The 24,280-nt window shown below is 44.6% G+C and overlaps 1 protein-coding gene across 1 annotated transcript in view; it reads right to left on the bottom strand.

Annotated features, from left to right (window-relative positions):
• Positions 1 to 24,280, bottom strand: part of LOC144931705 (arf-GAP with SH3 domain, ANK repeat and PH domain-containing protein 2-like) — a 50,037-nt gene that overhangs the window by 14,161 nt on the left and 11,596 nt on the right. The window contains exons 3-22 of the mRNA XM_078855903.1: positions 23,697 to 23,842; positions 23,014 to 23,088; positions 22,442 to 22,491; positions 22,250 to 22,316; positions 21,365 to 21,450; positions 21,111 to 21,186; positions 20,081 to 20,167; positions 19,434 to 19,534; positions 18,511 to 18,580; positions 16,714 to 16,801; positions 16,534 to 16,582; positions 12,921 to 13,084; positions 10,886 to 11,019; positions 7,843 to 7,937; positions 7,457 to 7,646; positions 6,860 to 6,945; positions 5,933 to 6,048; positions 5,246 to 5,313; positions 4,225 to 4,332; positions 1,411 to 1,630 (exon numbers count right to left, since the gene is read on the bottom strand). Of these exons, the coding sequence (XP_078712029.1) occupies positions 1,411 to 1,630; positions 4,225 to 4,332; positions 5,246 to 5,313; positions 5,933 to 6,048; positions 6,860 to 6,945; positions 7,457 to 7,646; positions 7,843 to 7,937; positions 10,886 to 11,019; positions 12,921 to 13,084; positions 16,534 to 16,582; positions 16,714 to 16,801; positions 18,511 to 18,580; positions 19,434 to 19,534; positions 20,081 to 20,167; positions 21,111 to 21,186; positions 21,365 to 21,450; positions 22,250 to 22,316; positions 22,442 to 22,491; positions 23,014 to 23,088; positions 23,697 to 23,842 (2,076 nt within the window). The remainder of the gene's footprint in view (positions 1 to 1,410; positions 1,631 to 4,224; positions 4,333 to 5,245; positions 5,314 to 5,932; positions 6,049 to 6,859; positions 6,946 to 7,456; positions 7,647 to 7,842; positions 7,938 to 10,885; positions 11,020 to 12,920; positions 13,085 to 16,533; positions 16,583 to 16,713; positions 16,802 to 18,510; positions 18,581 to 19,433; positions 19,535 to 20,080; positions 20,168 to 21,110; positions 21,187 to 21,364; positions 21,451 to 22,249; positions 22,317 to 22,441; positions 22,492 to 23,013; positions 23,089 to 23,696; positions 23,843 to 24,280) is intronic.

Here is a 24,280-nt window from a genome sequence, read left to right as displayed (position 1 = left end):
CACTGCCAAGCTAGGAGCTTATATATAAGCTAGGAGCTTCTTCACCTGAAGACGGCTGCTTGCGTTGTAGCCGAAACGTCGTGAGAATTATTTGATTTTATTATGTTTTATTTTTATTATTTTATTACTTCCCTTCTACGTGACTTTACCGAAAGAACCAATAACTTTTGCTTGACCTCTTTATTTGTACTGGAAGTTTAAAAAATCTACATGACACCGACATGGTGCTCAGCACTGCTTTTGTGTTTAGTTTGTGGCCCTTCCCCCACACCTCTGATTAGCAGTTGGCTACGTACGGCGCAAAAGAAGTTCAACATACATACATAAAATCGTGAAAATGTACATGTTATCACATCGTATCATGAAAAATTATATCACGGCAACAGGCCATGTCAGTCATGTGAACAGCTGGTACTCGTAATTGAACAAATGAATCTTATGGCGGGACCCTGGGGTCCCATAAGCCCCCGGTTTTCGCCTAAACTGCGTTGTGAAGTCATTGTATGTCTGTTGAAGGCGAACGATATGGCAATCTATTCCTCTTGACGAGCTCTACACGATGCGATAATCAGATTTTAGAAGTTTTGTTTCTTCTGCGCATTCGACCTCGCTGTGCTTGGATGACATGACAACAGAATAATCCGCGCCATGCGGGTCGCGTCGTTTATGTGCGCGGCGGGACAGTTGCCAAATCGAGGGTGAGAGCTAGAGCAGAATGAACGGTATTTCTGTTTGAGTTTTCATTTGCCTTTAAAGTTTGTTTAACATCAGTGGTGGTAATAAGCAATTGGGGATCCTAAGCATACAGTATTTGTGCTCCCCCCCCCCCGTTTTAATTTAGAACATGCTATAGATGATAGAAAAAATATAGACAAGAGATAGAGACGTAGTGAGATAAGAGAAATGCAGACAAAAATAGACATGCAGTGAGATGAGAAAAGAAATGCAGGACAAGATAGAGATGAGAGATTAATTTGGTGTATGTCAATTACGGTAAAGAAAATATACGTTGATTAGCATTTGAATTTGAGCTCATATTTGATGCACTAATTTATTTCATGAATTCAGGAACCCCTGGACTGATTGGGGCTCTCGATGCGTTTGCTTGCTTCGCTTCGGCTGAGTGCCGTCGCTTTTAACACCGACTGCCGTTGTGCCCCACTTCGGTTCGGAATCAGAATCTTTATGTAGACTGGAGGAATCCGATGAGCGACGAAGCCCTTTTTCACAGATATCCAGTTTCTGCTCGTCTCCCCCCCGCCCCAACCCCCTCGACACTTTCAACGAGGTCACGCTCCGTGGCTGCCCAAGAGTAACACCGCGAGAGTGCGGAGAACGATTTCTGTCGCGAGTAAGCGAGCAATATTGAGAGAGCAGGCGAGGCTTGCCCGGGGAGCGCCGTGCCTTTACCCATCGCTACTTTTCTCGAGCCCCCCGGCGAGGACGGCGTGGGGATGTCGGCGACACGGCCCGCTGCGAGGACTGCGGGGGCGGCCGTGGTGCTCACGTCCTGAGTGCTGTATCCGGCAGGCAGGGTCAGCCTCCTCTTGGCAGCCTTCTGGCTCTCGTGTTCGGAGGTCACTTGGGACGCCCTTGTGATGCAGCTGGTGGGTCGGATGTTTCGGGCGGGCTGGAGAAACGTAATAAACAAAAAAAATTAACCCGTAAAAACAACGTTTTTCACTATAAATCCTTTATATGCGTGGCATCGGTTTTATTTTATTATTCATTTCTGTTTTTTCTTGAGTAAGAGTTTCATTTTTATCACATTGGTATTTTAAATTAAATATGAAAAAAAAATTTTTCCTGAAAAGTGGAAAATTTTGGGAAAAAAATTTCACGAAAATAAATTGTCACGCACAACGAGTCTGTGTGCAAAATGTCAGCTCGATTGGATCACGGGAAGTGGGTTAAAAAACGACCGAAAGATTTGCACAGTCCTAAGCAAGCAAGTGAACTTAATATAAAGGATTTAAAAACGAAGAGACCGCCGCGGCGGAATGAACGTCCCGTCGTCGATGGTCCGTCTCGCTCGTGCCGCGTGTCGTCGTTCGGGTATGGCCTCCCCGACGTTTCGCTCCCACGCGGCACTTTGGGGAAAGTAAATGGCGAAGCGTCCGGGCCGCGCGGCGAAGCGTCAGGACATCGCGCTGGACAACGCCGCGGCACGATCGGCAAACGCACGCCGGAGAGCTATGCAGCACTACCGCAAAAAAGAAAAACCTACACAGTCTGTCTTTAATATAAAGGGAGTAATGGATTCAGAATGAGATATGTAATGGCCCAGGAACTACGTGCTTGATATTATACACATGGGGCAGTCAAATCGCCAGATTCATAAATAATACACTTTTCAATTAAATCACCCAAAATGCAATATCATACATTCTATGAAAGTGCATAAAGATAAGTCATACACTATAAACCAAAGTCTACATATTTTAAATGTTACAAACTACACATGCAGCATTTAACAGACCCAAGTAATTTTTACGTGAAGTATTATTGGGATTTTAATGATAAACAATGTTAATAAAAAAAAGTATGTACAACCCTTCATCAACATGGATGTAGGCATCCCCATTCTGTGCCAGTTATGGAGACTACTTTGACTACACTTCTTCACCTTGAGGGTTGCTGAAGAGGGGAGTTCTAAAATCAGTTCATACATCACATGCCACGAGGCTACGTCAGCTATGGCCGTAAAGTGAACGCAGGCCAGCGGGTGTATAACACAATGCGGTAACCACTGTGCCAATGCTGCAGCATGTTCAATGCAAGATATAGTACTCAGCAAAAATTGATTTTTGTAGGCCTTGCCAGCATCCACAGTCATTACAAATAGGTTCTCCTTTCGGGGTGTCCACCACGCCGTGCAGAGGAAACTTCTCCAAATGGTTCCAAACCACACCACAACCGACCTACACCTATTATGGTTTGGAGGACTCGAAGCAAGATCAAATTATATACGAGGCAAAAAAAGACACGTATATTGCCCTGTAGATATACTCCAGAGCAGCCCGTGCTGCAGATAATGTGACGCAACAGCGGTGTTCGATTTACTGATATGTAATGCTAGAAAAAAATGTGTTTTTACACGCTTTCTTTTAACTCACTCTGTCTGTTGTCGTTGTTGTTGTCGTTGTTGTGTGCTCAAATCTTGTAACTCAATTTTAACCCACTTCCCAAAGTGGTATCGACTGCAAACTTGGTATACTTATGTCATACTGATGGCAAAACTGTATTCTATTATGAGAAAGAAAAAAATCTATATTTTTAAACATTCTTTTTTATATGTTACGTTTTTGGCTTGGGTCTAATTGTCCACGGTCAACTGACGTTGGCTGTAATTGGCCACGGTCCCCTTACGTTCTGGCAAGCTTCGGGGCCACTTCCTGGAGTCGTGGAGTTCTGCCATTACTAGTACATTTCATAAAAGCGTGTTTTTAATTAAAATATTACTTATTACATATTTCTTTTAGACAACGATGGACGAAAATCTTCAAGAGTCACGATGACGGCAACTACCCACCGCAGATCAAAGCGTGGCTATGACGAAACGAAAATGAACGAGTCTGAATGAAAGAACAGACGGAGATCATTTAAAACATTACTCCGAGGCCGAAGGGCACTGAGAAAGGTCACAAATGGTAATTGGCTACGTATGTATATAATCAAATGACTGGGCAGCCCTGATTTGCAGGCCTGATTATATTTATGTGGGGGGAGGGGGAGAATTTGCACGCCCCTCACACCGACATTCAATAATTAAGAGTGGACTACATTTTAACCACTTTCGTCAACTAGACCATGAGAATGAACGAACACACACACAATGCCTTCGCTGAAATTCTACAAGTTGTTGTCAATGAGACGAAGATGAATAAAAGAAACATAAAATATGCCAACTAAATTACCACCGCGTAACACTCTCAAGATACACCCCACGTGACCTTCACCAGCCAAGTTCACCTGACACTACTCAGCAGTGACCGCTCAAATCAGCAGGCACCACTCGACTTAGTAATTGGCTATGTGTGTATATCAAAAATCTTAACTGACGTCACTGATATAAACGTGTAAGATTCAGCCACCGCTCCACCGCGTAGTGACTTGCTGAGTGTGGATTGCTTATTGTCTGGTGGGCGTCTAGGGAGAAGGCAAAGCACAGAGGTGAAAAGATATTTTATTCCGGGAGCTGCACTCACGGCTGCGCTCTGTTACCTTCTCATCGAGTTCGTCTTCGCTCTCACAAAGGTCATCCTTGTCGAGCTTCCAGTTGTACTCGACGGGCGTGCGAGGGTTGAACAAGCCCTTCTCCGCCAGGGTGAGCTGCGCACAGAAAGGGGCAAGCTTGGCTTAATAATGACAATAATGACAATAATACAGTAATGATAAATTACTACATTTGGTAGGGATGCTGCAATGGTTCTAGATTTGAAGCTTTCGTGACTGCAAGGATTCATACTCTTTGGTTTTTTCGGTAAAGTCATGTAGGTAAAAAATAAAATAAATGATAAAAACTAAATTAAATCACGACGTTTCGGGCGCTTGTGTTGTGCCCGAAACGTCGTGATTTAATTTAGTTGTTTTCATTTACCGAAAAAACCAAAGAGTATGCTGCAATGGCTTAATGGTTAGCACACTCGACCTGCAACCCAGAGGTTGTCGGTTCGATTCCATCTGTGGGCACGCAGCAGCTGAAATAATGGGCAATTTTCTTAAATTGCATGCACAGCCATACACAGACACAACTGAATGTATCGTCACCGGTCACCATCCCAGCGTGGATTTAAAAAAACGCCAGTCCGCCCGAGCACATCCGACAGCGTGGTGTCACAGTCCAAATTGGTTGACATACTAAGCCCAAAATAAAATTCTACTTCACTACTACCTTTGAAGTCTCCGAAATGTACGTCAGAATTTGTGGAACGGTCCCTTGTACAGGGTCATATACAAAATATTGAGAACTGGTCTCTGTCCAACTTTAGCAAAATAACCACAGTCAACACTGCTTGCTTTTGTCCAAATGCCAAGTATAAACTTCCTGAGCAGATGCAGTCAAGACCACGAGTTGGTGGATTTAGGGATGAGGTATTTGAACAGGTGCCAGGCTTCTAGGATTCTGCTCATTACGATTAATGGATCGCAATCAAGGAAAGTGATAATTAAGCGTTGACGTAAGATGATGCAGAGGCACTGAACGTCTCACTGGAATTTGTGAAACTAGACACAATATAATTACCAGGTCTTCACACTGTGCATGATCCATTTGTTTGGCAATGTCCAGGGCAGTTTCTCCAGCTTCATTTGCTTTAAGACATCAAAGAAATAAAGCAATTAGAAAAAAACAATTAAACAGTTTTTTTTTTTTACATCCAGGAAAGTTTCACTGAATCTCAAGACTCTTTTCAGGAGGTTCCTGCATGAGGATATCTGACCAAATGTTTGGCATTTGGAAGGAGATGAGAGTAAAAGAGAAACCACTTTAATTCAAGGGGCGAGCATTTTTAGCTCGGCACAGATAGTCTAAATTCTACTTGGCTGGGCTGCCATCTCCTGCATGGTTCACCGACCCTAATTTGCAAAGTGCTAGATAAGAGGCATGTGCCAATATGCTCGGTTAAAACATTTAGATGCACTAATATGTGGCGATACGAAAGTAGATTTTTTTTTTTCTTCAGGACGACTTCCTACATCTTTCGCCACCGATGTTAACCATGGCCGGGTCTCAAATTCAGATCGCCGAGCCCATAGAGTGGTGCACCAACCACAGTGCCGCTACTCCACCCCTGATATTCACGATGTCTGTTTTAAATTAATTTAACAAAAAAAACAAGAAACCACATTGATTCTTACAGCAGTGAGGATGATGTGACAGCCGAGGAGATGAAAGGGATGAGAGTGGACCAACCTCTGGGGCATTACTCACACACGTGGAGAGCAGCTTTGCTCCGTAGCAGAAGTTTGAGGCACTCAGTGGCATTGTACCGACTGCAGTAATGCAGCGCAGTGTTCCCATTCTCCGTCTGCTTGTTTACATTTCTACTGCGCACACGGAATTTCAGAAGCCCCCTCTGAGCGACGCAAGAAGTGGCACTAGGGTGGCAAATAAACAGCAATGCTCGATGCCAATTGACAATCGTAACAACAGCATGATGTGTTTTCTTGTTTGTTCATGATGGTGTATCTCGCCTGCCTAATCGTTTCACGTGCAATTTGTGTGCACCTTTCAAGAACAAACTTGACAAAATAAAAATGTATTTGTCCATTAGGAATTTGGGTTATATTTTATAGCATAAAAGGCTCTCGTGCCAGTGCTATGTTTCACACATGTCTATAGTTTGCCAATAGGGGGAGACGTTGTTCCATGGTTTTTCCCATTTAAGTAATTGACAAGTATTTTTTTTACTTGGTAAATTTTACATGATGCTGCCACACGCACAGCCCACTCTTTCAAATAATGTCACGAGACCTTTAATGTCCACTTTAAGCAGAGGCCACATATTTATGGTTAATACACCCACAGCATTATAACCGGGGCAGCCTACAGCCGACAACCGCGAACCCTTTGGAGCAAGCGGCAAATGTGGTACCACTCAGCCACGCCAGAGCCACACTCCGACTGGTGCGGATGCTGCTTTTGGCTGGGTTCTGTATCTCAGTCACATGTTCAATGAGTGAAGCCATTCCATACAATCATCACAAAATATGAATTTGCGTCATGGTGCCAGAGACCTATGCCAGGCTCGAACCAAGAACATTTGCAACAAGGGGCAAACGAGCGAACGCTCGCTCGTGTGACGCAGTTGAAAGGCATTCAGCATCAAAGGAGGCCGCGTCAATGTTCAGTCGTTACCAGTTGAGGATGAGGAAGTCGACAAGGTGCAGAGAGCTCCTGTCTGACTGGCGGACGGCAAAGTGTAATGCAGTCTCCCCTTTCTCCTGTTCCGTAGGAAAATAAACATGGTTTAGGGTTACCTACTAGAAGATTAATTTACAAAAAAGCAAATATGGAAAAAGAGTTACAGCTTGTCAGTTAAAATCTATATTAGGGGGATGATATATTGTTCCTGAACCAAGTCCCCTTCATCCTCAATTCAGTCGTGGTGCTAGACCATTGGGGTCCCCCTTTCAATTAATAAAATACGAGTGAGATGACAGGAGAGAAATTGCCAAGAGAGAGAAATGTAGTGAAGCAAGGCAAATGTAGACATAAGCAATGTAGTGAGATGAGAACAGAGATGCAAATAAATGACTGATCAAAGAGTGTAATTGACACCTTAAGTTAATTTGACTTGCTAAGTTCAGTAGCATTTAAAATTGGCATGATACATCAAACAGATGTTTTTGTTTAATTCATTAATCCAGGAACCCCTGGGCTCATTGGAGCCCTAAGCATGTTGTTTGTTGTTGTTTATGCCTCGTGCCGCCACTGCAACGGTGCCACGTCAACCTGCACGTGCGCCGCATCGAGCGGTTCCAGCAGGTCCACCCCTTCGCTGTAGACCTCGATCAGCGCAAAGACGTCCTTGGCCACGAGGGCGGCGCACAGGGCGGCCGCCTTGTCCGCGCTGGACTGCGCACTCCGCTTCGTGTACTTGCGCTCGATGTACTTGGCGGTGATGTAAGACCGCCGCTCGTTCCTGGGGAGAGCGACCGTCATTTGGACCGACGCGTTTGTGTTTAGTTTGTTGTACTTCCCGCCCGCGCCTACGTTAGCGCGGTTGGCTAACGTACGGTGCGAAAGAAGGTCAACGTACATGCGTGCATTTGTTTGGTGGCGAGTCGGAGATGTGTTAAAATGCGAATTCGAAAGGTTGATGTAACAGAAGCACTTACATGTCGCTGTCGGCTGCTGGTTTGATATCACAGTCGGATGGCAGGTTGCTCTCGAGAATTTCATTAAACCTGTAGTTGCCCACATTTCTAGCCAGCTGGGGGGGAAAAAATTACAATACACCGTGATGAACGTTGTAATATGACAGAATTAGATGCATGCTTCGTGGAAATTAAATAATTAATCAACGAATTCGATCTGTTCAGAAGTTAGAGAGATTCACAAAAACATGAGGAAAGTAAAATGCAAAGGTCAACACGTTGGTCCAATGTTCTTTCATTGTAACGTGACAGTATCTGCAATTACATTAAGTGATTACAATTTGGTTACCAAGAGTAGTAATAATGCACCAAATTATTCACTTAGATTTATAATTATAATAATTTACAGCCATTATCTAATCCACTGCTGGACGCAGGCCTCTCCACGCCATGTCGGCCATGGGGAATTGTAAGAACTTACTTCACCAGGCTGGTCAATGCGGGATGGTGAACAGGGGAGGCACAAAACCAGCACGATATTAACATCACTCGTCACTGACATTAGCCATAGCCGGGAATCAAACTCAGGTTACAGAGTTCATAGAGCAGTGCGTTAAACGTTGCCCCACAGTCTCCCCAGTTCATCTCTGTAGTTTTCACCTCTCATTAATTTCTGTAAACACGTTCATTCCTATCGCGGAGGTGATTCTACACACGGGAAAATAACTCTAATACACGAGTCACTTCATGTGCCCAGGTTATGAATTCCAAACTTTGCGTTAACACCACAAATATGTGGATGTTGGAGTGTCATGCCCCAGGAGAAAACGATTACTGGGTGAAACAATGCAACGCACCGGACATGAGAGTTTACAAAAAGGCAAGAACTGACACTGTTTCTCGCAAAACTGGCAAAACCAGATTCCACACAGTGAACCAAGGCATACGGTTTTAGCCCACCGTCTGTCAGGGTCTATTGGCAACATTATACCAACCTCGATAAATCACCAGGAGTGGCAAAGGTCGCAATCGGGTACCCGATACCCATACCCTACCCGATACCCGGCTACCCGTACCCGGCCGGTTACGGGTACCCGTTTGCGACCCTGGTGCGGCCGGGTACGGGTACCCGCTTGCGACCCTGGTGCGGTCGGGTACGGGTAGGCCGTGAGTCACTGGTTAGTAAACCGTTTGTCACTCATTTCCCAACGTCTTGTCTCTTCTCACAATTCAAGTTCCTAGAATCAATCCACCCGTGCCTGAAACATGGCTTCATCCCAGAAGTCGCAATCGGGTACCCGATACCCGTACCCTACCCGATACCCGGCTACCTGTACCCGGCCGGGTATCGGGTAGGGTACGGGTACCCGTTTGCGGCACTGGTGCGGCCGGGTACGAGTAAGGAATCAAAACCCGTTTGCGACCTCTGACGAGTGGTAACATCTTCAGTGTTTCCCCTAGACAAACTACAGATAAAATAATACAACAGGCTACGTGTGTCTACATCGTGGATATTTTCTCTCAGTTAAGCGAGCAGCTAAAATTAAAATTTACATTTTGACAGCATGTTGATGCATCATCCCTTCAACCATTTGCTAAATGTTTCATGGAAACTGAATACGGAATCTACTACTGGATGAAAGTTACCCATGGGGTACACCACAACTGACCAAGATTGTCAGTGCGTGTTGGTGAACAGGGGAACAGAGGACCAATTCAAATATTACTGGACAACAATATTCGCCATGGACAGGAATCTTACTCGGATAACCATAGCCATGAGGTATACTAACCCCTGTGCCACCACGCCACCCACTACAATATTACCATAGAACTATAAACCATTTGTATTTTACCAAGTAAGACCCACCGAATTATTGACAGCCCAACGAAGTGGCTAATCACGTGGCAATGTACAGCAGCCAAATACTCTGAACGCGTGTTTCTAAATGTCGAGGGAAAAACCGGAGGACCCGAAGAAAAACCCACGCCACCACGGGGAGAACACGCAAACTCCAATTATACAGCAGACGTCAGGGGTTGGGATCGAACCCAGGTGAGGTAGTAGTAGGTTTTTACCCTTTAAACTGGTACAAAACTGACACCTTTATACAAGACATCATGTTTGCAATAGCCTTGTATAAAGGTGTCAGTTTTGTACCAGTTTAAAGGGTAAAAACCTACTCCTATATTTTGCCACTGGTAAAGGAGGTCTCATAGTGTGAGGTAGTTAACATCTCGCCATCACGGCAGCCCAATATTTTAATGAAAACATATTGCGCAACTCAAACGTCCATGTTGTCTAACTTCTACATGTATACACTTCCCTTTGTATAAGCGAGTACAAATATAATGTTTGTAGGAGGAACACAAATTTGAGGCTATTGCTATCATAAATGTGAAAATTCTCATCTTGAATGACTTGGGATGCAGACCTTCTTCTCCAGTTTAACCTACAGAGGCTGTCATGTAAGTGCTTTTAGCAAGCACCTGTGAATGCCAGCACGAATCATTAGGGGGCAGAGGTCGCAAACGGGTTTTGATTCCTTACCCGTACCCATACCCGGCCGCACCAGGGTCGCAAACGGCTACCCGTACCCGTACCCGGCCGGGTATCGGGTAGGGTACGGGTATCGGGTAGGGTACAGGTATCGGGTAGGGTACGGGTATCGGGTAGGGTACGGGTATCGGGTAGGGTACGGGTAGCCGGGTATCGGGTAGGGTACGGGTATCGGGTACCCGGTTGCGACCTCTGTTAGGGGGTGGCATGGATCGCACCACACCGGGCCACTTTTGTCTCCCCAATGCTGATAGTTTCACAGACCACACCAGGCACTCATTTAAGGCTGAGTCGACGTAGGGGAGGCACAGGACTGGTTAAGATATCACTCGGCCCTGATGCTAGCCATGGCCAGGAATCAAAACTCGGGATGCTGTGTTCGTAGGGTAAGTGCGATAGCCACTGCGCTGCCACTCCCCCCACAAACACACACTGACATTCACACACAAACACACACTCTCTCTCTCTGTACTTCCACCGTGCGAGATGAGCAAGTGGACGTACCAGCAGCTCGGCCGTGCTCAGCACATCGAGGGTGATGGACTGGATGCGGGAGACGTGCACACCCATCTCGCGATGAATCCCCGAGCATTCGATGCATGTCAAGATGCCAAGGTTGGTCGCCAGCCAGCTGGGATCTGTCAGGCAGTAGGCACAGTCGTGATCCCTTTGCCAAATGGGTTTTCAATTTAAATGAGAACGTAGGTGACAGCCTTAAAGGGATGCTGCTCTCATGCTAGAAGCATGCAGACAGAGAACATCAAGGGCATGCCACGTGTACAGTTACAACAAAACCTATTCTTTCGTCACTGCTAAATATAATAGAATTCACTATCCGCTAGGACATACGGTTCAGAAACATGGTCATGAATAAAACTGAAATGTGCACAAGAAAAAAGTGCCGAGATGCAAAATTGAAATTACACCTATTCTTTGGGTCTTTCGTGACTCAAAGAATATTAATTCCTGCAGTCACGAAAGCTTTAAGTCAAGACGAAATAACACCGAGACAGAAAGACGAACACATGAATTAGAGATCATACGAAGGTTAACGACATGATTCAAATTGTAAAAAAAGTAAGTGGACTTGGACACGGCACATCGCTAAAAGGAATGATGGCCGATGGACAAGAATAAAGATAGAATGGCAGCTGAAGAATGGTATGTGTCCAAGGCTACATCCACTCAGGAGGAGTGATTAAATCAGCTCATGCACACATGCTAGTTGGATTAGTACATTGCAGAATCATGAAAAATGGCGACGGCTTGGGAGTGGTGTGCATCCAGCAGTGGATTAATCATGGCTGATGATGAATATACTAAAAACACCTTACACAGAAAAGATGTACAGTTTTAAAATCAAAAACAGCTAATCTGCGTATCACAGTTTGGTAAACCGAAAATGGCAATGACGTAGCGAAATCTATCAAGATCCCACAAACGCCAAATAAAAAACGCATTTTCCATAACCTGTTCAGAAGCCTGTTCAGAAGCATTGCTAGGTGGACTTAATAATTAATGCATTTCTTCAGAAAAGCTTCGGAGAGTTCTGAGGCCCTTTGGCACTGGAACATTTTCCCAATTCATTTAAATTCACGTTCACGACGCATGGTACACTCCAACAATAAACACACTGCGCCGAGTTACAGGCCTTGCACGTCCTTATTTACAGAGCTCATTGTTGCGATTTTCATAGCGTTGGCTGAACTTTTCTAAGAGTAAACATGCGAGGGGTGGGCAAAGAGGTGGGTATTCTGAATAAGAACCAAAGAGTATTCTGAATAAAATTGTAGAGTTCTAAGCATGGGAATTGACCAGTCATCATCATCGCGATCCATGGGCAAATAGCCCCTCGGTGTCCAATGCACATGCAGTCATGTGTTTCCACATTCCTGGCCTAGAGTAGCTGGGGAAAAGCCAAGAATATAAGGGAGAGATGCTCAAAGACCTGCATAGAGACGATGCTTGGCAACCCACTTGCTGTACTTTCTCCAGGCCACATCAGCAGGCCAACAGGTTGGGGAGTTTCAGAAATGTTCACGATCCTGACCTCATAGTGCTAGATTACAGGCATGCATCACCATGTCCAACTAATGCACTGGTTAATAATAATATTTACCTTCATACGGCGCTTTAATGCCTCGGCAATTGAAACCACCTTACATCCTCATCTCGAGGATGTAAGGTGGGCTCAATCGAGGATGTAAGGGGATCATCGCTCGTAGCAGCTGTGCCGGTGTGGCACAAGGCGACGCGGCACTTGCCTACAAGGGGGCATTAGTCTGCGGCGGGGGGGTGAGGGGGTAATGATTCATCTGTGTAATCCCATTTGGGTAATTTACGGGCTATTTACCGATTTTGGCAAATTTTGACCATAACGCTGGCACACAGTGGCCTCCTGATTTTTGAAATGCCATCACGGGACCTTTAACGTCCAAGGTTAATCGGAAAAAAATGTTCCAATGAGAGAAGGATTGGGTGAGAACGAGGGGACGGAACAAAATGTGAACAGCACAGCAAGTGGCACATAGCCTGGTACCTGCTACGGAGCAATCGCAGCACGTGTCGTTCCCGGGCATGCTCTGCACTTCCAGGATGATGTCGCTAGTCAGCTCCTGCACGCTGCTGATGTCCGCCCCATGCTCTCCCTTAAACGCGTTGTTCATGGCCTCCTCTTTGCTGTTGGTCAGCACCGAGACCCAACTGTGAAGAAAACAGTTTAGCCCAACATTTTAATCATGGACTGATGGCAAAGACTGAACAGCCCGTACATGTAAACGGTTTCGGAATATATATATATTTGAACAGGATGAAAAACAACAGTATTTACTCAATTAGAAAATAAAACCTTATAGAAATGCATATTCTTGTGTACATATATAGCTGATAATTCTCGAATTGAGAACACAGGAAACCAAACCTAAACCGCAACGGCACAAACCATGGCAGCTGATGCGGGTACTTTATGATGCACAAATGGAAAATTAAATACCCTTCGGTGTGCGACTGTGGTCACCCAGAACAGACCACGGAACGTATAACGACTCAATACCCGATTCACACATACGGAGGCATCATCACAGCGATGCACTCCGCTACTCCTGATGCAATTGTCTGGCTCAACCTCCTCAATGCAAATTCATACTTATGGAAGGAAACCATTTTAAAGAAAGAAACCATTTTGAGAATGGCCTATTATAGATCTGCAAACTAGCATTAAGACTTTAAATGTTATATAAATGCTGCTTCTTCTTGGTTCTTTCGGTAAAGTCACATAGAAGGGAAGTAATAAAATAATAAAAATAAAACATAATAAATAAAAAATAATAAGTGAGAATTATTTTATTATGTTGTATTTTTATTATTTTATTACTTCCCTTCTACGTAACTTTACCGAAAGAACCAAAAAGATGAATCCCCGCAGTCACGAAAGCTTTAAATCGAAATTTAAATGCTGCTTGTTCCACTTCACTGGGACAAACTCCCACTGCACATGAAACACAATCACCTTCACAAACTTGCTTCAGATCCTCCTTTAAACCCCATCTCTTCTCTCTTGCTCATCTTACTCCTACTCCCTGCCCCCACCTACAAGGGCTACCCCAGCCCCTATCACTACCCCAGCCCCTATCACTACCCCAGCCCCTATCACTACCCCAACCCCTATCACTACCCCAACCCCTATCACTACCCCAACCCCTATCACTACCCCTATCACTACCCCAGCCCCTATCACTACCCCAGCCCCTATCACTACCCCAACCCCTATCACTACCCCAACCCCTATCACTACCCCAACCCCTATCACTACCCCTATCACTACCCCAACCCCTATCACTACCCCAGCCCCTATCACTACCCCAGCCCCTATCACTACCCCAACCCCTATCACTACCCCAGCCCCTATCACTACCCCAGCCCCTATCACTACCCCTATCACTACCGCTATCACTACCCCAGCCCCTATCACTTCCCCAACCCCTATCACTACCCCAACCCCTATCACTACCCCTATCACTACCGCCTATCACTACCCCAACCCCTATCACTACCCCAACCCCTATCACTACCCCTATCACTACCGCTATCACTACCCCAGCCCCTATCACTACCCCAACCCCTATCACTACCCCTATCACTACCGCTATCACTACCCCAACCCCTATCACTACCCCAACCCCTATCACTACCCCAACCCCTATCACTACCCCTATCACTACCGCTATCACTACCCCAACCCCTATCACTACCCCAACCCCTATCACTACCCCAACCCCTATCACTACCCCTATCACTACCGCTATCACTACCCCAACCTCTATCACTACCCCAACCCCTATCACTACCCCTATCACTACCGCTATCACTACCCCAACCCCTATCACTACCCCAACCCCTATCACTACCCCTATCACTACCCCAACCCCTATCACTACCCCAACCCCTATCACTACCCCAGCCCCCTATCACTACCCCAACCCCTATCACTTCCCCAACCCCTATCACTACCCCAGCCCCTATCACTACCCCAACCCCTATCACTACCCCAGCCCCTATCACTTCCCCAGCCCCTATCACTACCCCAGCCCCTATCACTACCCCAGCCCCTATCACTTCCCCAACCCCTATCACTACCCCAGCCCCTATCACTACCCCTACCCCTATCACTACCCCTACCCCTATCACTACCCCAACCCCTATCACTACCCCAACCCCTATCACTACCCCTATCACTACCCCAGCCCCTATCACTACCCCAGCCCCTATCACTACCCCAGCCCCTATCATTACCCCAACCCCGATAACTACCCCAGCCCCTATCACTTCCCCAACCCCTATCACTACCCCAGCCCCTATCACTACCCCAACCCCTATCACTTCCCCAACCCCTATCACTACCCCAGCCCCTATCACTACCCCAGCCCCTATCACTTCCCCAACCCCTATCACTACCCCAGCCCCTATCACTACCCCAACCCCTATCACTACCCCAGCCCCTATCACTACCCCAGCCCCTATCACTACCCCAGCCCCTATCACTACCCCAGCCCCTATCACTACCCCAGCCCCTATCACTACCCCAACCCCTATCACTACCCCAACCCCTATCACTACCCCAACCCCTATCACTACCCCAACCCCTATCACTACCCCAGCCCCTATCACTACCCCAGCCCCTATCACTACCCCAACCCCTATCACTACCCCTACCCCTATCACTACCCCTACCCCTATCACTACCCCAACCCCTATCACTACCCCTATCACTACCCCAACCCCTATCACTACCCCAACCCCTATCACTACCCCAACCCCTATCACTACCCCTATCACTACCCCAACCCCTATCACTACCCCAACCCCTATCACTACCCCAACCCCTATCACTACCCCTATCACTACCGCTATCACTACCCCAACCCCTATCACTACCCCAACCCCTATCACTACCCCAGCCCCCTATCACTACCCCAACCCCTATCACTACCCCTATCACTACCCCAGCCCCTATCACTACCCCAGCCCCTATCACTACCCCAGCCCCTATCACTACCCCTATCACTACCCCAGCCCCTATCACTTCCCCAACCCCTATCACTACCCCAGCCCCTATCACTACCCCAACCCCGATAACTACCCCAGCCCCTATCACTTCCCCAACCCCTATCACTACCCCAACCCCTATCACTACCCCTATCACTACCCCTATCACTACCCCTATCACTACCCCTGCTGCTACTCCCTGACCCTGGCCCCCGGCTATGCCCACGCCTACCCCACAGCCTGTTCTCCTACCTGTCACCATCACTGCATCACCACTCTTACTAACCCCACTCTTTATCTCAACCACTATCATCTTATGGACAATTTTATGATTGATGTAAAGCACCTTGGAATAAGGCCCTTGATAAATCTATATATGTATTTATATATTTTTGTTAAGAGGCACTATATTTAGTTACACTCCACCCACCCACCCACTTCACCACCCGGCGCTGCCCAGTGTGGTCAAGTTATCGGTGTTACTTTTGAGTGATAATTTCTCAAAAACCATTGTAAATCAATTTTATTTATATTTTGATGAACACTTTCGACAACACTGTACATTTTCTGAAAGTGTAAGTGTGCAGGGACAGTTTGTTTCATCTTACACGGCGCATTCTCTTTCATCTTCCACTTGAAAATGGTATGTTCTGTTATCTGTGCGAAAAGACAACGTACAAAATCATGCAAACACACCGAGTAACACCGTTTGCCTTTAAAAGCAACGGAGAACGAACATCACAAGTCATGAAGCCGTACTGCGAGAAAATTGTCATCTTCGCACTCACACGAGATCAAACTGAAGCACTTGCGATCTTCCGCACTCGGCTTCACTTGGCAAGTCAACAAGTTGAGCTTTGCTGGCTGACGGTTGGCCTGCAAGATACCAAACGGTACATTTCAATGTTAACTTTTAGAAAAACCATTGGATACTTTCCAACGTAAATAATATGGTCATACTCTTCGGTTCTTTCGGTAAAGTCACATAGGTGAAAATAAAAATAAAAAATAACTAAATAAAATCCCGACGTTTCGGAGGCAACACAAGATTCCGTCATCAGGTAGGACAACCACAGCAAAAAAAAAAACTGAATTACTGTAGTGGGCAGTAATTCTGTTTTTTTGCTGTGGTTGTCCCACCTGATGACGGAAGCTTGTGTTGCCTCCGAAACGTCGCGATTTAATTTAGTTATTTTTATTTTTTATTTTTATTTTCACCTACGTGAGTGACTTTATGGATCCTTGCGGTCACGAAAACTTCAAATCTAGAATATGGTCATAATTCACCAATACAGTGAATTGTAACAATCGGTTTTACCCTCTGGCAAAAAAACAGGTTGTATTGCATTATATTTCAAAGTTTACAAGGTTTGTTTTCTCTTTCATTTGTACCTCATGATGATTGCTTATGTTGCAATCGAAACGTCGTATGCTCTTATTTAATTTATTTCTCTTTCTACGTGACTTTACCGGAAGAACCAACGAGTAATAAAACAGCTGTTAAGATTTCGATTTAAAGCTTTCGTGACTGCAGAGATTCATATTCTTGGTTCTTTCGGTAAAGTCACGTGACCAAGAATATAGGTGTTAAGATGTTAAAACACCAAACAGAATGCTTTTGCAAGGAATCCTGTCTGCATTAACCACACGTACTTTGTGGTGAATGTGCAAACAAAAAACATCCTCCGAGAATATAATATATGCATTGTCTTTGAAACTGATTGGTGCACACCAGAGACAGCTTTCTTTTGAGCCTCGTCTCAAAGTGTTAGACCAGAGGACGCCAAAAAGGCGTACAGGATTCCTTAAAAAGGATAATGTTTGGTGTTTAAACATCTTAACACAGCTGTTTTATTGCCAGAAATGGTAAAAGCTATTGTTATATTTTCATACTGGCACGAAAGATCCCATGTTACAGTGAATTGCACTCATATCTGTAGATTTATATGCATGCATTGTGTCCATACGACAATTATTCTTATCACCCGCACTTAGGCTGAGAAGAAAACAAGAGTAAAGGCAAATTAATTGATATAATCCGAGTTTTATCAGTGGATTGTGTCCCAAACATCCGGGCTGTGACGAACATCATCCAAATTGGTGGCTTCCACTCATAAGATTAAAATGCCAAATCCTTCCACTTTGTCAAGGGTTTCCCGCAACTCAGCAGAATCACCCAGAAATTGGTGACATATTCTGTATCATCTGCGCTTATTTGTGGGTTTGAACCAACCCAAATCAACACATATTTTGGTCTCCCAATTGCACGTCATGTATCATCTTATCAGAATCTTTATTTGTCATGGAGAAATCTGGTGAGCTATGCAGCTCTTTTTTACAGATACCCAGTATAGGGGCGGGAACCAGCAAGTGGTGGAAAAGCAATCGTATTTTCGAAGTTTATTTATGCTTCATAGTGTGGCTATAAGGAGTAAAATGAATGAATAAGCACAAACCATAAGATCCACCAATAGAGCTCTCAGAGCAAAGCAAATAAGAGGAGTTTTACATCATGCAATATACATAATTGCATGTATAACTTCCCGTACAAGTGTATCACAATGTATGGGGAAAACTACACTCACCACTCCATGGTATATGAGCAAAAATCCATTTCTGACATCACATTTTCTCTTCTGCCACACTTTCCGTATTCTAGAGAAAAAAAATAACATAAATGATACGAAGCAATGGCACAAAGTAAATACATTTAACAGGATGCCTTTTAATTAAAACACATTTTTATCATCCCCAAGATACACTCAACAATACGCTAGTGTGGAATCACCAGCTAGCATAGCGCAGTTGAGGCAGATAATGTGAATCCGCATTATAAACGGAATTCATTTTTAAGATGCGCATTACGTAAGAGGATGGAGCGATGGTACGGTTGTTCGTGTACGATACTATGATCCAGGCAACCCGAGCTCGATTCCCTAGCCACTGATAACATCAGACCAAGAGGGAGCGACGTAAAGAAAAAGCAACAAACACCCCCTCCAACCCAGCTTAAATATACGCTGCCAAGCCTGGTGGTGCCCATTCAGACGCTGTCTTTCCGACAGACCTGTTCTTCACCTGAGGACGGCTGCTTGCGTTGTGGCCGAAACGTCGTGAGAATGATTTTATTATGTTTTATTTTTTTTATTTTATTATTTCCCTTCTACGTGACTTTACCGAAAGAACCAAGAAGATGAACCTCTGGAGCTGCCACCGCATTCACTTGCAATTGCTGTGGCAAGGATTGCCACTCAAAGATTGGCCTACCAAGTCATTCTAGGCGCTGCAAAACCCACAGCTGACCTCGTAAGGCGCAAAATAAATGTCTTTCGAGACACACATGCCTATTGAGTGGTATCCATACCAGCCTTGCCCCTCCCCCTTCCACAATCCACACTGATCAGCATTATAAAGCACGCTCAAAGAAAACCCCAAAGAAAAACCCCTGAGGTCATCATCAAAACAGTGGGTTGTAAAATTACGATCGTGTTCCACAATGAACAATTACCCATCACTCTTCTTCAGAAGGTGTCCACTCTTTTCATTGCCATGAGTTTTGTTTCCCTGCAGCTGATGCAGGCTGTAGACCGCCTGCAGCTTTCCAGCATCCTGAGCATAGAGGCAAATAAGACAGAGTGGTGGAGGTCATTTGGACAGTTTTCTTCGTAAAATGGTTTTCATATTACGTGAAACTTAAATCATTTACGGATGTGCTCCAGGTTTTAAGACCAATCTGAAAAAAATCATAGAATCAAGCACAGACGCAACATTTTGGAAGATCCAAATGGTAATTTTTAGTTTCAGATTGACCTGAAAACCGGAAGAGATGTCACTATGATGTCACTTCTGCTGTATTCCTGCCAAACATTGTGTTGCGTGGCAGAATAATGTCACTTTTAGTCACGAAGGCATAAATATATGACAATGTAAACAATCCGAAAACAATCCATCCTTTCCCTTCAAAATAAGAAAATTACGACGATTCTTTATCCGAAATGCATCCGTACTATCAATGCAAATTACAATCAAATCTTTCAGAAGATTTAAAGATACTGTAAGCACCATATTTAGCTGGATCTAACAGTCAGCTGAAACGTATACCTTCATAACTGACACAAACACTGTTGTTGAGATTACAAAGAAATTCTTTCCAACCTCCTTGCTCTCCACTTGAAGAGAATCCTTCAACTTGTCCTTCATGGCACACAGTTTCTTACGCTCATCATCTTGCGCCTGCTTGATCTGGAACAGCAACAAGGGAACAATTTATGCAACAGCTGCGCATTCCACCAACACTGTGAATGAGCGTTTTTGAAATGAGCTCTTATAATAGGCCTGGCCTTCATCTCAGGCTGTGTGCTATTTCACCTGGCCGAGGGAATGCATGTCCTTTGTACTCAACAAAACTACTAGACGAAACTAATAAAAAAAAAAGTACCAGGTAAGGCCCACTGAGCTATAAAGCAACAAAATAATAGCTCAACCAAAGGGGCTTTTCACGTGGAAAATTATAGCAGCCAAATACTCCACACACACGTTTCTAAAAGTGGAGGGAAAAACCAGAGTACACGGAAAAAAATACACGTGACTACAGGGAAACAAGATCGAAATCATGACCTCCTTTATCTTGTTGTTGTATGATTACAACTAGCATAGTACATACGCCTTCGGGTTTCAAACCGCAAGGTGCTCATTTGAGGCTGAGTCAACCTAGGGGAGGACCAGCACCGTTTCAGATAATCATCACTGGTGGTGGCGGTGAATGGGAATCGAACTCGGGTCGCCGAGTTCGTAGCGCAGCGCAATAACTTTCGCTACCGGCTTCCCATCCACACCCCTCTTCACCAACACGTAACTGGCATGCCATGGGGAGGGCCTTTACCCAGCAGTGGATTCAGAAAGTGCTGTACATAATACATACACATTCTACACATGTATTATATAAATACATTGGTAACATGGGAAAGGGTGATAGAATGTAATGGTTCAATGTGCAGAGACTCGGATGTCAAAACACACCCACACGTTTATGCAAGAACAAAAAATTGTGGTTAGGGAAGTTTTGCACAGTGGGAGGGGGGTGGGGGGAGAGTTCCACTCCTAACTGAAAGTAAAAGCGACGTGCCTAGGACGTCTTGGCCTACTCGCATTACAACTTCCATGTTTTGTTTCATGAGCCACTTACATTTGTTAGTTCTGCGGTGAGGTCTTCAACTGAGCCTTTCAGACTCTCAACTATTTTTAAACTGTCCTGGAAAAAACTGTCGACAACAAATCGTAAACTTCACACAAAGCATCATACACGAATTCATGAGCGAGAAAAAAATGCGTAAAAAACAACAGTAATCGTGGGTATTCTGTGTTTAGTAACATCTCCGTGTATATATAGTGTAAATGTGGAAAACTGCGCTTAAAAATATAACCAATCCAAAAAGGCACCTGGAATGAGTGTGGTAGAGTTTGATCAAATGCTGAAGAAAATCGGCCCCTTTCTTGGATTGAATCTCATTCACTTTGATCAGATACTGTGGGAAACAACATCACATTAATGAAGAATGAAAAATGACGCGGTTGTCATTTGAAATCCACTTGATTTCTAAAACAATCGGGCAATAATCAACATCAGCATTCCCACGCATAAAGGCTGCGTTGCGTTCATCTCCAGTGGGGAGTTCTAAGCTAGCGGTGGCCATTCTATGTTCTTATGACAGGGACACATATATTCATGTGCAACAGTCGCCATACCATCGGCCAGCCGCTGCATTGTTACTCTACCGTTGCTTCTATCATTGTTACTGTTCACTCGTTGATTCTTCCTACCATGCTGAGGATCCAATCTAGCAGACCGAATGCACTCTCACCCATAATGTTCTACCACCAGACCACAGAGGTCAACATACAATCTGGAACTTCTCCACTTTGGAATTCCCCCCTATCTTCTCTTTCACCCGAGTTCTTAATCTTGCACAATTCAAGAAACATCCTACAACCTTCTGTCTTTCAAAAGTGCCGTTCATTGCTGGCTGCTTGGCAATTTAGGCCTTTCGACTCGTACTCCGATAAGCATTGTTGGTCTATGTACAGTGCAAAAGAAGTTCGCCATATATATACTCAGCATCCGTGATAAAAAAAAAACATTATAACCGACAGACCAGTTCTGTTGAAAAAATTGTCCAGAGGACAGAAATGGCTCATGTGATAACAGCACACATCCTCTTGGGCAGGCAACTCAACAGCTGTGGTCCCCATTGCTCAACACACAGTCTTGCGTCGCTGCCACTTTGTGGGTGGAGAATTCTTATCAGAGGTAGACAAACGACCCACCTCGCACATCTGCAGCTGCACAGCTTTCCGCTCACGCTCCATGTCCTCTTCCTTCTCTGTTTTGGACCTTGGGGTGTGTCACAACAAAAGAACACGTCACTCAGGTGGGCCACGATTTCAGGAGACCTTCGTTTTCTTTACAACAGTTAAACGTATCGTGGGTATGGAAAAAATGTAACTCGCATAACTCACATTTTGGTTTCATAGTCCTTCCACGTTTTGTCAAATGATTTTTTAAGGTCCTGTAAATAAGAAATATACAAGGCATCGTTTTCAGTGTGAAGCATCTATCATGAGAATAATCTAGGATTTAAGCTTTCGTAACTGCAGAAATTATACTCATTGGTTTTTTCGGTAAAGTCACGTGTGTATAAATAAAATAAAATTTAAATAAATTAAATTAAAATAAATCACGACGTTTCGAACGCAACACAAGCGCTCATCATCAGGTGGAAATGGGGTGAAACACATAGCGAGGGAACACACAGGGGGACACCACGTACATAGCACATAGACAACGGCAAACTGCATGTAAGAAAACACAGACCTTATAAACATAATGTCATGCAAACCAGTCAGCCAACAACACAGTTAGACACTAACCTGGTTGTGACCACGTATTTAAAAAGACTGCTAAATCTCTCGTGAGTATCATGAGAATGTTTATCTAGACTGGAAGAATCCGATGAGACACGAAACTCTCTTTGGCAGATGTCGAGTAGGACAATACCACTGTGTGTAAGGTTACATTCAAGATCACTCACCCCCTTGACTTCCTTCAAGTCACCTTTCAGAAGAGTATCCAAGGAGAACACAATGACATTGTTTACTTGTCGGTTCTGAAATCAAGATGAAAAAAAAATACGAGTTTAACTTGGACCGAATAGCGATTTTGTATGCACATGAATATTCGCATGTGAGCAAATCACCCGGAATTCAACCGATCTCATCAGATCTTGGAAGACAAGCAGGCTTGTGCTCTGGATAGCGCTTGGATGGGAGACTACGATGCACTATATTGTAGGCGTTGTGGGAAGTAGAGAGCAGTGCAATAAAAAACGAATGTTGTTCAGCACTCCAAGCACTTCCACCAACATGCACTGACCATGTTGGTGAAGCATGGTCATATTATCCCTCATGGCCCATAAGGGTCCTGATCCAGCAGAGGAAAAAAAAAAAGCAATGGGCCGTACATAAACATTCGCTCAACAATGTATCAACGTAATTTTCATTCCAAGTAATAGTTCCCTAAGCAAAAAAACGGAAGCGGTGTTTGGTAATAAAACTGTTTCATTGTTACTGTACTACACCTGTGCACAGGGCAGCAATAGTCATCACAGAACCACGCGACATGTGATGATGCCATGTTTCGTATTGGGCGTTTCCACATGAACTGCACTTGTGGTTCCACCCAGATTTTATTAAAATGTGCTCGGCAAGCGGGTACCATGCTCTTCAGATGCGACGACAGCTCCTTTGTGTAGACGGAAAATTTGAGGAAAGCAGTGGCCAGGTGTGGTTCTTCCCTCTCCAAATAGTTGTTTCCAAACTTCTCCAGGTAATTGGAAAAGAGCTCCTCGTTTTCAACGTATGCTGAAAGGCAATGCGCGCACGGCAAGGTTCACAACATATGAACCCATGTTGGTCTCTTTAATATAAAAATTATTAAGGTAGAACTGTACATTTGCACAATCCGGCCAGATGGCAACGTGATACATGGAGCGTGCTGCTCAAAGTAGGAAGGTTGTGGGTTCAAATCCTGATCAGCCCTACATGCCTCTGGAGTCGTTCAAACTAGTTGTATGATGGGATAGTGATTTTAAATTGCAGAATCATTATTATTACTGCTTACATTTTTTAAGTGGTTTTAATTCGAAGTAAATGAGGGTTTTGCTTATTGAAACATTGCACTACAGTATTCATCAACATGGTAAAAAGTAAAGCCTGAGCCGGCAGAGTGAGCAGCACACAATCAGATTGATTGTGAGTTCAAATCCTGGTTGCGGGTTGACTAAAGCTGATCATTCCCGT

Source organism: Lampetra fluviatilis, chromosome 4 (assembly GCF_964198595.1).
Source record: "Lampetra fluviatilis chromosome 4, kcLamFluv1.1, whole genome shotgun sequence".
In the NCBI taxonomy this organism is placed as follows: Eukaryota; Metazoa; Chordata; class Hyperoartia; order Petromyzontiformes; family Petromyzontidae; genus Lampetra; species Lampetra fluviatilis.
The sequence above is the reverse complement of the archived record's forward strand: the minus strand, read 5'-3'. Positions and strand labels throughout refer to the sequence as shown.